General features: G+C 36.6%; 1 protein-coding gene across 1 annotated transcript; it reads right to left on the reverse strand.

Annotated features, from left to right (window-relative positions):
* Positions 1 to 3,847: 3,847 nt before the first annotated feature.
* On the reverse strand, positions 3,848 to 15,813 carry LOC145774275 (myeloid-associated differentiation marker-like protein 2). The gene is made up of 6 exons (XM_082585475.1): positions 15,511 to 15,813; positions 13,856 to 13,997; positions 11,865 to 11,971; positions 11,216 to 11,321; positions 10,211 to 10,312; positions 3,848 to 5,651 (listed from the first exon to the last, which is right to left on the reverse strand). Exons 1-6 carry the CDS (start codon positions 15,704 to 15,706, stop codon positions 5,429 to 5,431), a joined length of 876 nt encoding a protein of 291 aa, XP_082441601.1. The 5' UTR covers positions 15,707 to 15,813; the 3' UTR covers positions 3,848 to 5,428.
* Positions 15,814 to 16,040: the final 227 nt, after the last annotated feature.

Below are 16,040 nucleotides of genomic sequence, written 5' to 3' on the forward strand. Positions count from 1 at the left end.
AAACGTCTGTACAATTGGGGTGTTCTTATTTGCATGTATACTTTTATTTTATGCTTTATTTACGTTTTTGTCTATTGTTTGTGATATTTCTTTTGGACACTCCATTTAACAAATCATAAGCAAGCCTATATGCCTAGTGAAAATAAATTCGTTCAATCACCTTTTTTTGTAACAATCATTAATAGTTTACCTTTTGACAATAAATATAGGAAAAGGATAGGCCAGAAAATCGATTAAACATTTACTTTATATTTTATCTGCAAACAACTTTCACAATTCGCTGAAAGCTTCTCCGTCACCTTTGCAAGCAACAACGAACATAGCAAGGTGAGAAAGATCTATCACATAAAGTCCGTGACCTCGAAGAATTAAAGCCTGATGAACCAGATTGCTGACAACAGACGCGAGAGAGCTCATGTCAACACCTCAATTATTATCTCAATTCCAAGCGACAGAGTTTAAATTGAAACAGTTTAATGCTGCTACATTTGTCAAAGAGCTGGTTATCACACCGTCAAGTAAGAAAAAAATTGAGAAAAGCGATTTCGAAGCGATATTGGAAAATTAACAAAATTTTGACTTGTTCTGGTTGTTTGTTTGTTAAGCAATTTGGGCTCATTCCCAGGATGAACGTAAAGGGTTTTGAATTGCAATCATAGTTTTTTTTGAAGCAGTCCTCTTTGTTGTCCAAACGCAACGCGTTCAGCGGAATGGGCCGTTTCCCTAAAACCTTGAGCAGACTGCTCAGCTCAGCTGTTGCAAATGACATCGGGGAATTACCTAAACCCACTTCTTTGCTGAGTGCCAAGCAGGAATGAAGTTTAGTACCATTTGTAAAAGGTCTTTGGTATGCCCCAATGAGGACATCTACCGACGCAGTGGTGAGCACTCAAGCCATTAGGCCATTGTGCCGGTTGTTGAGCAATTTTGGCTCTTCCCCTCAAGGCTCTTACGTTGAGAGCTTTTGAATTGCAATTAATTTTTTTTTAGGAGTCCTCTTTGTTGTTCGAACGCAATTCGCTCAACCCGTAGGGTGATTGGCTTATCCCCCGATATCGAGAGTGCTCAGCGGCTGCCAACGATGTCGGGGAAGTATTTAAACCCACCCCGCTGTTGAGTGCCAAGCAGGAATGAAGTTTGGTACCATTTTTAAAATGTCTTTACTATGACTCAATGGGGAATCAAACCCATATCTAATAAGAACCGGCAACCACTCAAACCATTAGGCAGGGGTCGGCAACCTACGGTCTGTGGGCTGGATCTGGCCCGCCAAGGAAAATCATCCGGCCCTTAACCACTTTACAAATTATAGTAGGCCTACTATATGGCCGCCTATAGTGATATCATTTTATAATCGAACCCTTAATTTTTGATTAATGTGATTGTGACATAGGCTATGCCTCATTTTCTCCGCTTCTTTGGTGACTTTTATATCGTTCATGATGTGAATCGTCACAACACCTGACAAACCTTTGAACATTCCTTTTGACTCAATCGTCCGCTGGCTCAGTCGAGACGATATGCTAAAAAAAGTGTAGGCCTACACGTTGAAGGAAGAAATAGCAACCTTCCTTGAAAATAAAACCATCATTGCTGTAGAATTTCGTGAACAAGAATGGGTTCTAGGCCTACTTTGGTATTTCTGGTTTAACATCACATCTGAACAGCTTGAATGCGCAGTTTCAGGAAAAGCTCCAATTGCTACACAAGATGTGGATTGTGGATGTATGTAGACCTAGTCTTACGAGCATTCGAAACAAAAATACAGCTCTGAGAAGGTCAGCAAAAAAATGCAAATTATGCTCACTTTGCTACACTGCATAAGAACAAACCTATTACGAGCAATATGTCATTTGTTTCTATGATACAACACTTAAGAAATCAATTTTCATCCCGCCTTGGTGACATTCGTTTTCTCGAAAACGACATCAAATTATTCAGTCCTACTCCATTTGATGCACAGGTGGATACAGTGCAAGAGGTAGGCTATCAAATGGAATTGAGCTACAGTCCAGTAACGAGCTGAAATTAAAATTTCACGCCGAAAGTGTATCACTCGTTGTCGTCGTCGTCGTGTGAGCCTTTGGGGTCTATCCTTTCACCACCCTTAATTCACGTTGTTCCCGTACTACACTGGAAGGCTACTAGAGAGCAGCCAGTCTTTGATTTCATCATCTATGACGCGCAGACTTGCCACTCCGTCAGGTGGCTTCTAATCTTTGTTTAAGTCGGTAAAAATGCAACTTTAAAAGTTCATCCTTCAACTGAATGATGACACGGAGCTAACCTATTTAATCTCTCCTTCACCCCGTTAGACAAAACACACATCTGTGTATTCAAAGCAACTACAAACAACTTACAACCGAATAAGCTTTTGATCCGAAGTGTAGACAGAGTTTACAATTTTGATAACTGGGTTTGAACAGAATTTGTTATTACCACAGTTTGTTGACTAACCTGGGAAGCAGCCTATTTATTTAGTTACCACTTGAAAGATCTTTTATTGTACCAGTAGTGGTAGACTTTGGTGCTTGCACCACATTTTGAGAATGAGTGGGGTTCGCTACAGTCACAGTCACAGAAAAGATTACACCACTGAGTAACTTTTTCATCCGCGAGAAAAGAATAACAATGCGGCTTAAACCTGGCGTTGACCATTATTTTGCAATGCAAACTTACAAAGATAACTCTATGCTCGACGTAGACCATTGCCTACTGCAGGGGTTCCAACCACCAGATCGCAACCCAGTACCGAGTCGCTAAAAGGTTGTTACCTGGTCGCAAGAACACACGTCCAAAATGGCTGTCAAGAGTGCAAGTTGTTTGAAAGTACACCATTGATTACAATGAAAACAATCGCAGTCATAGCCTACACTAAATACGTAAGCTACAAATGAATATCGCGTATTAGCCTACCTATCGTATATGATTATAGGCTATCTATCAAAGCAGTAACGGATCCAGGGGAGGCACTTAGTCACGTATCTCCCCACAAAAACAAAAGAAATACGTAATTTTTTTACATTGGTGTAATAATTTTTTTGCTGGCTCAATCCCAAGTCATTAACTTGACGGGTGGCATTGGGAACTTATGGTTTTAGCATCAGTGGACTTAAAAATATCCCCTGTGGAGTTGTAATGATCCCTCCAAAACCAAAATACTAATGAAATATTTCAAAGTAAACACCTGGTTCACTGACTACCTAAGAATTAAATTGATCAATTTCAGAGATGAGTTGAAATCCGCCCTCCATAAGATATAGGGTAGACCTACACGAAAAGTGGGTGCACCTAAGATGGATTTCAGAAATTTCACTTTCAGTACGCACAATGCTGTGCAAACCTTCAGAAGATCAATTACTGAAATCCTTCTACATAGTCAAAAAAGAAAATATGTTTAAACAATAACATTAATTTTAAATCAAAACTTGTCACTGAAACGTTTAAAGAAATCCAATTTTATCTTTATGATTTTGGTCCAATGCTAGGCGTGCGTCTTGATCAAAAAATCATTTCTGAGTCTAAAAGTGCACAAAAAGCGGTCAAACCAAAGTTGAAATAGTCATTTACTGGAGAGCAATCATACCAGACCCCTTCCTGCCAAAATATTTCCCTTTCTGACCTCAACTTTTACATTGTCTTTTTTTATTTTACGAACCTTGCTTAAAGTGTGTTCAAACTAGTATAGAAAATTAGAGCGGTAAGTAGCGTTGATGCCAAACTTCTTTTTTTCGTCGCACGCTGGAGAAAAATGGTTGGATACCGCTGGCCTAGGCTGCTGTATATAAGCTACAGTACTTTACCGTGCACTAAAAATACCTTTTCTCAAAGTAAACAGAGAGCGACATCAAAGTATATGTCTCCTTCCAATTCTTTACGGTACATAGTTCATGCTTTACAAACTCAACAAATTCATACGTTAAGGCATACAAGATATTATATGTGTAAAATAACAAATCCAAAACGACGGTGTCCGGAAAGCGCTGTTATTAAGCAATAATGCTTTGTTACTTTATTAATGTGAAAACATTTCAGCAATGTGTAAAGAATAATCTTTTATAGACATTACTGAAATACTGTAGGTTTCAAGTTGTCACAATCAATAGGTATAGCCCACTTTATTATTTTATTATAGCTTACTATAATTTTTCAGCGTTCTACAAGTAATTAATCTAAAACTTTGAAATTATTGGAGTTCAATCACTTTTTTTATATCGATCCATCAAGGATATTTTACTTTATTTTTCACTTCATTTTCACCTATCAGTTTTGATGTAGTTGCATGTTTTTTAGTACATTTTGATTAAACGATTCCAAAACGCAATTCAGACAAGTTTTACTTTGCATGTCTTCGTCCGCAATGAAACAAAAATATTAACTTAATTACATTGTTTATAACTATATTTGCAACAATTACAACAAACAGCAACAATTATGAATATCACTATACGCAACAACTACAAAACATCGAAAAAGTGACATATTTTCAGTTTAATTGTGCATTTGTTTGTGATAATAACAAGCTACGTTTACGACTTTGAAAGTACAAACTTTTAAAATTCGAAAATTTTGAAAGTACAAACTTACAAAAATTCAACAAGAAGAATTATGACAAGCAAAACGAAGGCATTTAGTCCTACAAAACGGTACAAAGCCTAGTTATTGTTGGTTATGAGTGTAAGTTACTCTTCTTTGAGTTTGTTGATGGTAAAATATTTACAATTAATGAATGCACCAGTTTTGTTAGACATGTTTAACAGAACTTCTTGATTTAGAATCCACATACAGTAAGCGCAAACACCGTGCACCATTGTGTTTTGAAATAAATACGCTAGTATAGCAATGGGTTCCACACCATCAGGCTACAGAAATCTAAGCATGTAGATCAGGGTTACTCAACTAATGTTAACAAAGGTCCAGTTTGACAAGTTGAATATTTTAAGCGGTCCGGTGAATAAGTTATTTCACACGCAACCCGAAAGTTAAACTATCTGTACTAAACCACTTTCTTAGGTAAAATGTAACTCGACTTGGATTTTTGAGAAAGTATTAGGGAGTCTGGGGGGCGAATCCCCCTCAGCAATTAGAATAATCACAATGAAAATTGCTTCCTCCCAGTATAAATCTGTTTAAAGAAGCCCTGAAACGTGGCAATGAGGTTATTCTTCCAAAAGCTCAAGGTCCACCATCAACACCAAGAAGGTCCGGATTCGGACTGCGGCACATTTAGAAGTCACATTTAAAACATTTAGACTATAAATAAAACGCAGACAGAAACGTTACTTTTTGTTTGAAAGAGTTTATATATTGTCTTACTACAAAAACGAAATATTCAAAAACGGCGTCATGTATTTCAACTTAAATATACGACCAGTCTTCCAACATGGACTACGTTTACTGCATATCGTTCAATGACTTCGTTTACTTCTCAAGACTTTGGCTTGTTGATGAAAGCATCAACTATGTAAAGAATTGACGTCACAAAGCCAAATATGACTCCCGCTAATCTTTCGTTGCAAGGGTAGTAGTCAAATGCATCGGGATAACCGCATTGCATGTAACCAGCAAAGCAGCTCGATGCTGTTAGGAAGAGAACAGCAGAGAGTGCTGACCAGCCAAAATGAAACATTGAATAAGGTTTTGACTCCGACCTGCAAAAGAACAATGCGTATCAGTTGCAGCAACAAATTTAAAATTGTTTTTAAAATCCACATTTTTTTGGTAAAACTAACAGCTAATTAGATACTACTGTAGTTTGTCTAGTTACGTGTAATTAGATATCACGCATTATGAACTTACAAAACCATATTTTAAATGAAATCATTTCAAGGACATGTATTGAACAAGTTCAGGTTTTAGCCAATTGTTTTTAATACCCTTTTGTTCAAAACCTTGCCAGAGTGATAGCGTTTCCTTGTAGCTTAGTCAACCATAACCAATGACGATAAGTATGTAGCCTATAGCAGACTGAGTTTGTACAAATTTATTTGAAAATGCAGTGAATGCTCTCATGAATTACTAGGTTACTTGTCAATTTAACCAGAATTATTAGACGTCACACTAATAATTGCAAAAGTACAACTTTTTCTTGGATTTGTGTACACTTTCTGCTGAGTGCTTTAACTTTATTTCCATGAACAAATTATTATTAATAGTTGAGAATTCCTTTCAAAAGTTCATAAATAATGAGTTATTTCCAGAACCGATGAAACAAAATGCAAATGAAAGGCAATTTATCATTACAGTTCTATCTGTGACGAAATCAGAATATTTCTTTCCTGAAAAGGACCAACAATGTCATAAATAATACGGTGTAACATGAAGAACTGTGCCATCCTTGGCCTACTACCTGGAGTAAGCCACCTCTCTCGGATAAATAGACTAACAAGTGATTGTTTCTCGTGGTGCAGTGCAGTTCCAGTTAATTATCGACAATTCAAAAGTTAAAAGAAAGGACTTTAATGTTCTCAGTCTGACGCTCAAGGTTTATCACCAGCTTTCAAATATTAAGAATGATGAACAAATAAAAATGTTAATTTCTATTTTTGGGCTTTTGCATCTGGTGACTCAAAGAAACAACAAAAATAAAGCGTTTGTTGCCCATGTAATTCAGGGATGAATAGTCTACAATCAGGGGTCACCAACTGGCGGCCCGCGGGCCGCATCACGCTGTTATGTGCAGGCCGCGGAAGGTATCAGCGTACAAATATAACCAAAAATACTTTTCTTGAGGAAATAATGAGCATGAAGGATAAAAATACTTTCTGGGAAGCATATTTTCGCTTTGTATACGATTCCACAGACCTACCAATCAAATTGTAGTTCTAGGTGGGCGTCGCTTAAAGGGCGGGGAAACCCAAATTAACTTTGAGAGTTTTTTGTTTCAGCGTGATGTCATTGTGTACAATATGCGTTTTAGCAATAAAAAAATCCAAATTTTGTTGCCCTCGTCTCGCTAAGGCCGCTTTTGTTTGATACCCGTTTGCGAGGTCTCGTTGCGCATCAAGCTGTGATTCTGTTCGCTGTGACGTCACAAGGTACATATAGTTGCGGCCAAAAGTTTAAGACCAGACTTGATTTATGACAATTTTTGCATTACTTCAAAATACTGTATCAGATATAAGATGATGCATAAAGATGATGCAACTGAAACAATATATGATGCAGTATTTTAAAGTAATGCAAAAATCGTCATAAATCAAGTCTGGTCTTAAACTTTTGGCCGCAACTATATGTACCTTGTGACGTCACAGCGAACAGAATCACAGCTTGATGCGCAACGAGACCTCGCAAACGGGTATGAAACAAAAGCGGCCTTAGCGAGACGAGGGCACCAAAATTTGGATTTTTTTATTGCTAAAACGCATATTGTACACAATGACATCACGCTGAAACAAAAAACTCGCAAAAAGTTAATTTGGGTTTCCCCGCCCTTTAAAGTTGTAGGGTTTTGCCTTATTCAAATCCAACCACATTACCTTGGTGGATTGGTTAAAAAGTTACAAAAGTAAAAGTTTGCTTCCGGGCAGTTGCAAAGCATGGAAGAAAACTTCTTGTTCTTGTACAAAACGATTAAGACAAACTGCTTGTTTATCATTTGTTTTGCAGTTTTTTTGAAATTTTGAGCACAAAGTAGAGCAGGTGTAGTTAAGTTGAATACGTAGTTAGCCTACTGTTGCCGTTGGGCGTAGGTCCTCAGCAAAATATTGTTTTACAAGTCTAACAGTAGTAACTAGTAAGTGTAAAATAACCGAAGAAAAGGCAGATGCTTTAATTAAAGATGTACTGGTTCTTTTCTCCCTGTTATTGGACCCTAAGTTTTGGTGAAATGTTTGCAGGTTAATATTGTTGTTTGTATTACGATGGGTCAAAAATGTCTTTGTTTACTGAAATTATTAATCGCAAGATATCATTTGTGGGTTCTTTTTCAACAGATGGGCCCCTGGATCGATAAAATTTCTGTAAACAAGATTTCGAGGAAAACGACACAAAATGAGATACAAGGAAAATGAATAAAAAAAATATGATTATTGATTAAGGCCAAAAGGACTCGGGTGAGGGAGAGAGATAGAAAAAAAAACTTTTATTTTGTCTGTTGCAAGAATAGCACGGTACACAAAACAAATAAAATAGCACCATAGCAATCTAGATATCACAACGGACAGGAAGCAGCGAAATACTATATCAGTCATCGAGTCAGCTAGTGGGGTTGATTCGTTGAGCCTGTCAGTAAGCTTTTAATTAGATAGAATTATGTTTCAGGGAAAACAGTCAAATTAGGCCACATACCCGATAGCTCATCAGCAGTTGGTTAGCGCGTGACGTATGGAACGAAGAAGCTTCAAGATCAAGCGGCGTTGGTTCGACTCTCGGGCTGTGCGCTTGAGCAACGCACGTTAAAGTCTGCTCTCCATTCAGCAGCATCTAGTGGGTAGAATAATTCCTCTGCAACAACACTTCAATAATCGGAAACTTCACTCTGCCATTCTCGGTGATCGGGCTTGTGTCAGTGATTCAAAGCCTCTACAAGTATGCAAAACTGTCAGGATTAAGCTCTGCAAGAAGCTTTCCCAGTCCGAGGATAAAAATTCAATCAATCAATAAAAGCAAATGTTTATATTTAAGTAATTTGACTTGTCAAGAAAAGATCTTATTGTTCCATCTTTCAATTTCTTCAGCTGTCGTGTTTACAAATTAAAAAAGAGAAAAGCTTGCACTGGACCGTCTACTTAAAAAGTACCCATTTGTGAAGCAAAGAGAACACTACTTTTGCTTGGCAATGAATATTCTAATATAATCGCTCTTCCTACTATAAACGAATTAAACGAGTCCCCTCATTTATTATCATTGTCAAGATGTCAAAAGTGTTGCTAAAGAAGGTTGACCTGGCAGTAGCGTTGTTCGATGTTGTTACGGTATTATAATATACATTTTAACAACATGTAGCGCTTGGATACTGGGTACGAAATGCGTTCTTTTCTAGCATAAAAGTCAACCTATCCAACAGTTTATTTGTGCGGCCCACCACAGCTTTCCTTAGTGCCAAAGTGGCACGTATGCAAAAAAGTTGACCATCCATGCTCTAAGTCTAAAGGAAGATGAAAAATGAACTGACACATACATTTGATGAACAATCAGTTATTTGCTGATGTGCATCAAGCAAAGAAAGAAAAGGTGATTTATTAGTATTATAAAAAGAGACATATAGGCAGACGAACGTGAGTGTCTGTCATTGTTTATGGTGCATTACAATCCAACGTCGAAAGCAAGAAATGTAGCGCAAAGAAAAGACGAAAAAATATGTTATTTATCTCTGCTTAGCATTTTTTCAAACAAACTCATTACGTCTTTATTTGTTTTAGAGCATGTCATTTTAATCAAGATATCAGTTTTTTTATAAAACAAAATTTGTGATGTTTACTGGCATTAGTTTTTCGGCAACCGATTGTAGCAATAATTGACAACGATAGACACCATGTAAATTCTCGCTACAATCGGCGGCCGAGAAACATACTGTAGACTACTGTACACTGTACAGTTGATTGAATGGTCTATTGTTTAATTTAAGAATTTGAAAGAAAGTGTTGATATTTGCAAACCTCTTGTGAACTTAACTTAAGTTCCGACATGAAATTTTATAAATTTATTGACAGCGTTTTTTGCTGTATCCACGATTTCAACAAAAATGCACGTGTTTTGTTTTCTCATTAAATGTCTGCAAACTTATCACCCAGCGATTAATTTTGCTTTTTAACATGAACCGTTCTTGGCGTGAGGCTTACGAATCATTGTTAACTTTTTTTGTAAACATTTTCTTGTTGCAACAACTGAACTACATTTGGTAAAGTAAGTGCAATTTAACAAACTGAATTTCTTGTTTACAAATGTTCTTGAAGCATTGCAAAAAATTCTACTGTAGTTGTCCAAACCTGGCAACAGTGTGAACTTGCATATCCAAGCACTCAATGTCACTGGACGTTGAAATGATGCAAAAGAGCAACATTTTATACGTTAGATATGATGATATAGGACTATACAGTAAGTTGACGTTGCGCAAGTGCATGACACACATTTAGGAAACAATCTAATATTAAACAAGAATTAAACATGAGGTGGTTTTCCAGAATCTAGAGATTTTAGACTACAACAAAGAATGATTTATAAAAACGAAATAAAGTTCCAAATTTATAGCAATGGTTGTATTACTCACTTATCTTTTGGCAGAAACATGTTTCCAAAAAAGATGAGTACGGTGACACTCCACGCAATACAATAAACCACCAAAGCATAAAGCATTCCACTTTCACAACTTCTGCAAATGTATGGAAGTCAACAAATGTAGGCTATTGACAATTCACCTTTTCAACTGATGAAATAAGAGCGTTTTGAGGTTGTAGATGGGAAAATTTGTATTTTTTTAGAAATAGAAATTTCGAGCTTTTAACTGCTGCTTGATTTTAATACAAACTGTTCAAACCCACTTTTCAAACTTGAAAGCTCGATTCCCCATAAACATTGGCTCGTAAAACCACGAGAAATATACGTGTACTACACGAGTTTCCTCAGAATTTCACGTGTTTTTGACGTGTTTTTCACGACCAATGTTTATGGGGTTACGATCGTGTCGAAACGATGTGACGTAATGTTGCACCAAGGTAAGCAACACAATTTTTAACAAATCTATTCAAATATTGATTTTGGTGTAACATACGTGCTCGATTAATTATTATCTCAAGTTGGAACTGGAAGTGTTTAGGTTTTTTCAACAAAAAACAACTATTAATCAACGCACGAGAAAGAGAAACAAGTAAAATGTCAAAACGTACTCTAAAACGTTGTGATAAAGTACTGTACGCACACCACTGAAAGGCAATGTTTGCTAAAACGGTCTTTATACAAAATAGAATGCGCATACAAGAAACTTATACAAAACAGCATATACTGTATTCAATCGTATAAGTTCAACCATATTTAACTTTTGTTTTAAAAATATCGAGTAACTAAATTTTTGTTAATCTTTGATGATTGTGTATCATACGAAGGTGGTATGCAATATTTTATCAAGTGGCAAAAACACTAAAACAAAACAAAGCCATAAACAATAAATTTAATAAGTTTGCCCAGGATTGTAAAGTTACGTCAAAATAGTTTCCACCTGCTTTCACTACAGGTTACTAAACAGGTACAAAATATATTTTCTCAAAACCAGTCTTACCTGTTTCTACACCAATCATAGCCTGAATCCACCAAGAGACCGAACGATGCCGCTCCTCCAACCAATATTGACGTCTTCAGCCATCCACGGAGAGAAGCGATGTAGCCTAATTTGCAAAAATTATTAAATCCACCAACTAAGGTTTAAGCGTGGTAAACGAACGAAAAAACGACAAGATCAGGCAACGATGGTTTGATTTCCGGCAGTTGAGGGACTTCAAATAGTCCATGGCATAGAGAATAGATGTGGTACCGCAATCTTAGTAAGTGTACTCTTCCAATTTCTATCTGATGTGTCATACAGTGCCATCTATATTGACAGTAAAGTGCTGCCTGTTGCATGATGTAAGAATCTAAATTTGAAATTGGTAGATTTTATTTTACAAGAATGGTGTTTTTGTGGTCTCCAAACTATTGCTATGTGGGTGAAAATTTAGAATAAGTGGAATGCAAGATAAAAAAAAGCCAATTTTTATGTCTATAACGTTTTTTCTAAGACTTAGATTTACATGTATGCTCTCGAGAGATGTCAAACAGATGTACTTGCAAATATCGTAGCCTACCAGCGTTTTCACTTCTCGGCGGTGCATCAGCAACACTGGGAGTAGCCAAATGTTTATAAAGCGATTATTTAATATTGTAAAGCTTACCAGCATTAGACGGCGCATAGGATCTCAAAAAATAAGCTTCCACACCATACAGAAGGCAGGTAGCAAATCCAAGTGCTATGCTGCCTGCTTGTTCACTGCAATACTTTCTGAAATCAAAAACGATAACCAGATAATTACTTTTCAAAAAAGTCAGATATTTACTTAAATGCACTTCCGCAGTATCAATTACGCATTTTTTCGTGATAATAATTGCGTTTCTTTATCATGAGCTAAGGCTAGTTAAAGATGCAGTTCCATAAGCTACATTGTGTATACTGTACAATACATCATACCAGCGTACGTTTGCGGTAAATAGTTTGGTAAAAACAACTAATTGCCAGTTTTGTTTAATAACACTAGAATTACCAAGGTGTCCTATAGGACACCAGGTCTTCTTTAATGTAATTGCCGCTTCGAATTAAGAGATTTTGTTCTGAAATACCTTGACTTTTAACAAACTTCACTTGATATAATGTTACCGTATTGCCAAAATTCCAAGGATATTTGTTTAAGAAATTATATCGCATTTTTGATTGTACACCCTAGAATTACCACGGTGTCCTATAGGACACCAGAAAGCATTTTACGCTGTACTGGCTTAAAAACCATATTTTAAATCTAAATCTCTTTTGCTATCACTAGCTGCCTGTCGAAACTAGGGATGGTAGAAGTCGAAACTCACTCATTATGACGCAGCAGCAAGTCTTTGATTTGCAACACAGCAACAGCAAGGTTTTTACGTTTACATTTCACACACTATAGTACCTATGTAAAGTACCAACCAAAAGTTAAAAAACAGTCTGTCTGTTATTCTACCCCAGATGCGGACACCTCCACGGCTGCCAAAAAGCCGCGGCAATCAACGTATGTGCCCTTTTTATAAAGTCGACTGGTAGCCATATATCACAAAGAGACTTTATTCTCGAGCTCATTGAATGTTTGCACCACCAACTAAAAAACAACACAACTGTTGTCATGACATCTGGGTCAAGAAAATGTAGGATATGCTATAGAAGAGGCTGTAACAACGCAACGACATTTACGTGTTCCAAGTGTCAGAACCCTACCTGTGGAAAGTATTCGCAGAATGATTCAAAAGTTGTTTTTGTGAAATTCAGCGGGTGTTGCAAGTGATACTGTGATGCATTATATATATGGCTGGTCACAAGTGCACTCATTTATGTTTCTTTTACATCTGCAGGCTAGTCTAAGATTGCTAAACCGGGTCCCATGAAGTGCTTATTTTTTTTTTGCTTTTTTGTTCGAAATAGGTTTTCAACATTACAAGTTGCATGCAAATGTGTTTCTTAGGAAACTGCTTTCATTTAGCATGCAAAATAATAGTTAAAACACTAGCAGTTAGACGGAAAAACGCTGCATTACTGAAGGTGTCCTATAGGACACCGTAGTAATTCTAGGGTGTAAAAAATCCTGGTAATTCTAGTGTTAAAGTGTTTGGCATTGTTTTTACTACTTAAATGGCCTAAAACGAAGAACCATATCCGTAGTAGCCTACTTTAAATACACGATGACAATTAGGGGAGCAGCTGACTCGAAGACGATATGTCACTTGGCTGCTTTCTATAGTCTGTTGTATCGCATCTGTGGTCGCAGTGTACTGTATGTTATCGCAATGGGCATAAATAAAAACACGATTATTATTATTATTAGGCCTATGTTTTAACTAGATGAGATTTAGAAAAATATCCTTTTTTAAAGCACATTCAGACCAAAACATATTTTTGTCAACTTTAAAAAATCCATAGTTTGTATTTATCAAATGTAGTCAATTCATTTACATCGGTTGTCTCAAGACCACTTTTCTTATTTCTGCATCTATATTTCTGTTCCTGCCTAAATGGGTACATAGAATGCAATCAAACAAATGGAGGCAAGAAGAGTGGCTTTAATGCCAAAATTCTTTTGTGGGCAAATGTTTTTCAGAATTAGCTTAAAAATACGATTCAAGCTCTTGAAAATATTGAGCTTACGTGTTTTGGGATACGTCGCAGTTTATATGGGTAGCAAAGGTTATGGAAGCAGCAAGGAGATGAATGGTTGATATCCACGACCAGAGAAAATCAAAGCCAGTGAAAGAGCAAGAGGCCCCGCAACTCATCGAGCGGGCTAAACCTAAAAAGCAACAAAATTATTAAGAAAATATCAGTGTTGATCCAGCCTAGATTACACTTTAACCATATTAAAATGAAAATAAGAAATTATCGTCATAGCCTACATATTTCAGTAAAAGTTGGCTACTACGTTGGCTACTACGTTTTGGTTCATATTGTGAATGATTTTGCCAAAAAAGCAACAACAGGGCAGGGATTTGACTCTGTATTTTATGTTTTACCAATTTTCTTCGGATGAGCTTTTATAAATCATTGCTATAGGATAGGAGTTCCACAAAATTTTGAAGTACAGAATTAAAAAATGTGGCCTATATTGTATTGTGTGAATGTTTAAAAGCAATGTGGAGAAAGGGATGTTCACGGAAAGTTTATTTATTTTCAGAGGTTTTGTTTTCATGTACAAAAGTGATGAAGAGTGATCAAATCATTCAAGACAGCAAGCATAAGATGTCTAGTGCGTATTATGGTCAGGAAGTTTGTTTGATTTATGTCAACGGTGCCGCTAAAACGACGTTTTCTTTTTGCAAAATCGAAAATTTACCTTCTACCATCCCAGAATATTAATTTTTTTCGGACAATACTTACCAGTATAATTGTAAATGTAACTGCTGTATGAAAGAAAATAAAAAATCTAAAAGCTTTTTAAATATTAAAATCCCTGCAGAGCTGTTGTGCATGCGATCAGTAACAGCAGAGCATATTAGGACAAGAAATTGAGAACATTGGCCACAACACTTTTACCACCACAGCTGCACTGCAGTTAAGCATCTCTTCTGGGAATGCTCATAAAGTGGGCTAATTATTGAAAAGAAGCACAAAGACCGGCACAATTTATATTACGTTACTTTTTCAGTAAGTTACGTCTCAATTCCATTGCTCAGGGGGTTGAATCAAATATTAGCCTACCAACATAAATCATACCCAGATAGTCACTTTATCTGGTCCCGATCTTTACCAGATCGGGTACACGGTTCTGTCCAGATTTTTACCAGGTCTGGGCCAGACAAAGCGACTGACTGAAATATTTGTCTTACTATACGCAAAAGAACCGAGCACTTGCCTAAAATTTGCTGAAATAAGTAGGTAGCCTTCGTTTAAATCACTATCAGGAATCGCAGCTTATGTGGGATGACTAACTTTAGAATAAATGGCTTAGAAAGACCTCTGAGCACTCACATAGATAGCCTATAAAATGTAGTAATAAGCAAGTATAGCTTACCACGTACTTGCACTAAATTTCCTGTGCTCAAGTAGTCGTTTCGATCTATTGTAGCTTAGCAGTCTACACACACTTAATAAACGTTGCTTGTTTTTTCTTTCCATTAAATATTATGCTCAGGCTCTTTCAAACTGAGCTGGGTGCTTGAATGAACTACAAGTAACTTACAAAAAACATAGGCCATAGAGTTAATGTTGACGGCCTTAGGTGCTTACAAAATTTTGAATCAATTACTTGCACAGTTGGCCCAGTTAGTTTATATTGTTTTTGTACAGCGTTATTTATTAAAACTTACCTGTCACATGAAAGAAATAGAGCAACAACGAAATACTCCAATTTATGATGTAAGCTGCAAAAACCCACGTTTTTACATCTGAAAACTGATAGCCATTGCTATCAGCAAACAATGCCCAAGTAGTGCATCCAAATAAAAGTACAACAAACTTCAACAAGCCTTCCTTACTGATGGCATATTTAGGGCCCTCTTCCATTTTTGCAAAGATAAATTCTACTGGTATAAAACAATTTTATACAATAACATCAAAACTGAAACCTCTTGTGACTTATCTGCAGTACTATCTTACGATGTATAGACAGAGGAAATGTCAAACCAATCTCACCGAGAAAAATTTTAGCTTTAGTCTATACACACAAGCCAACAACTGGTGTATAAATTCATCAAGACAACCTTATTTGACGTCGGGTGAGAGCAAACAAATTATAATATGATTGCAAGAGAAATCTCCCAGAGACCGTTTTGTCAATGACGTCATATTGTACCATGGTCAATTATTGACAACGTAATAGTTAGAGAACAGTTTTTCC

This window comes from Aplidium turbinatum, chromosome 7 (genome assembly GCF_918807975.1).
Source record: "Aplidium turbinatum chromosome 7, kaAplTurb1.1, whole genome shotgun sequence".
In the NCBI taxonomy this organism is placed as follows: Eukaryota; Metazoa; Chordata; class Ascidiacea; order Aplousobranchia; family Polyclinidae; genus Aplidium; species Aplidium turbinatum.

Coding starts and splice junctions, on each gene's coding strand:
- LOC145774275 (XM_082585475.1), bottom strand. CDS start 15,706: ATGGAAGAGGGCCCTAAATATGCCATCAGTAAGGAAGGCTTGTTGAAG. Junction 13,998..15,510: donor CTATTTCTTTCATGTGACAG/GTAAGTTTTAAT, acceptor GTTGCTTTTTAG/GTTTAGCCCGCTCGATGAGT. Junction 11,972..13,855: donor TGCGACGTATCCCAAAACAC/GTAAGCTCAATA, acceptor TTTTGATTTCAG/AAAGTATTGCAGTGAACAAG.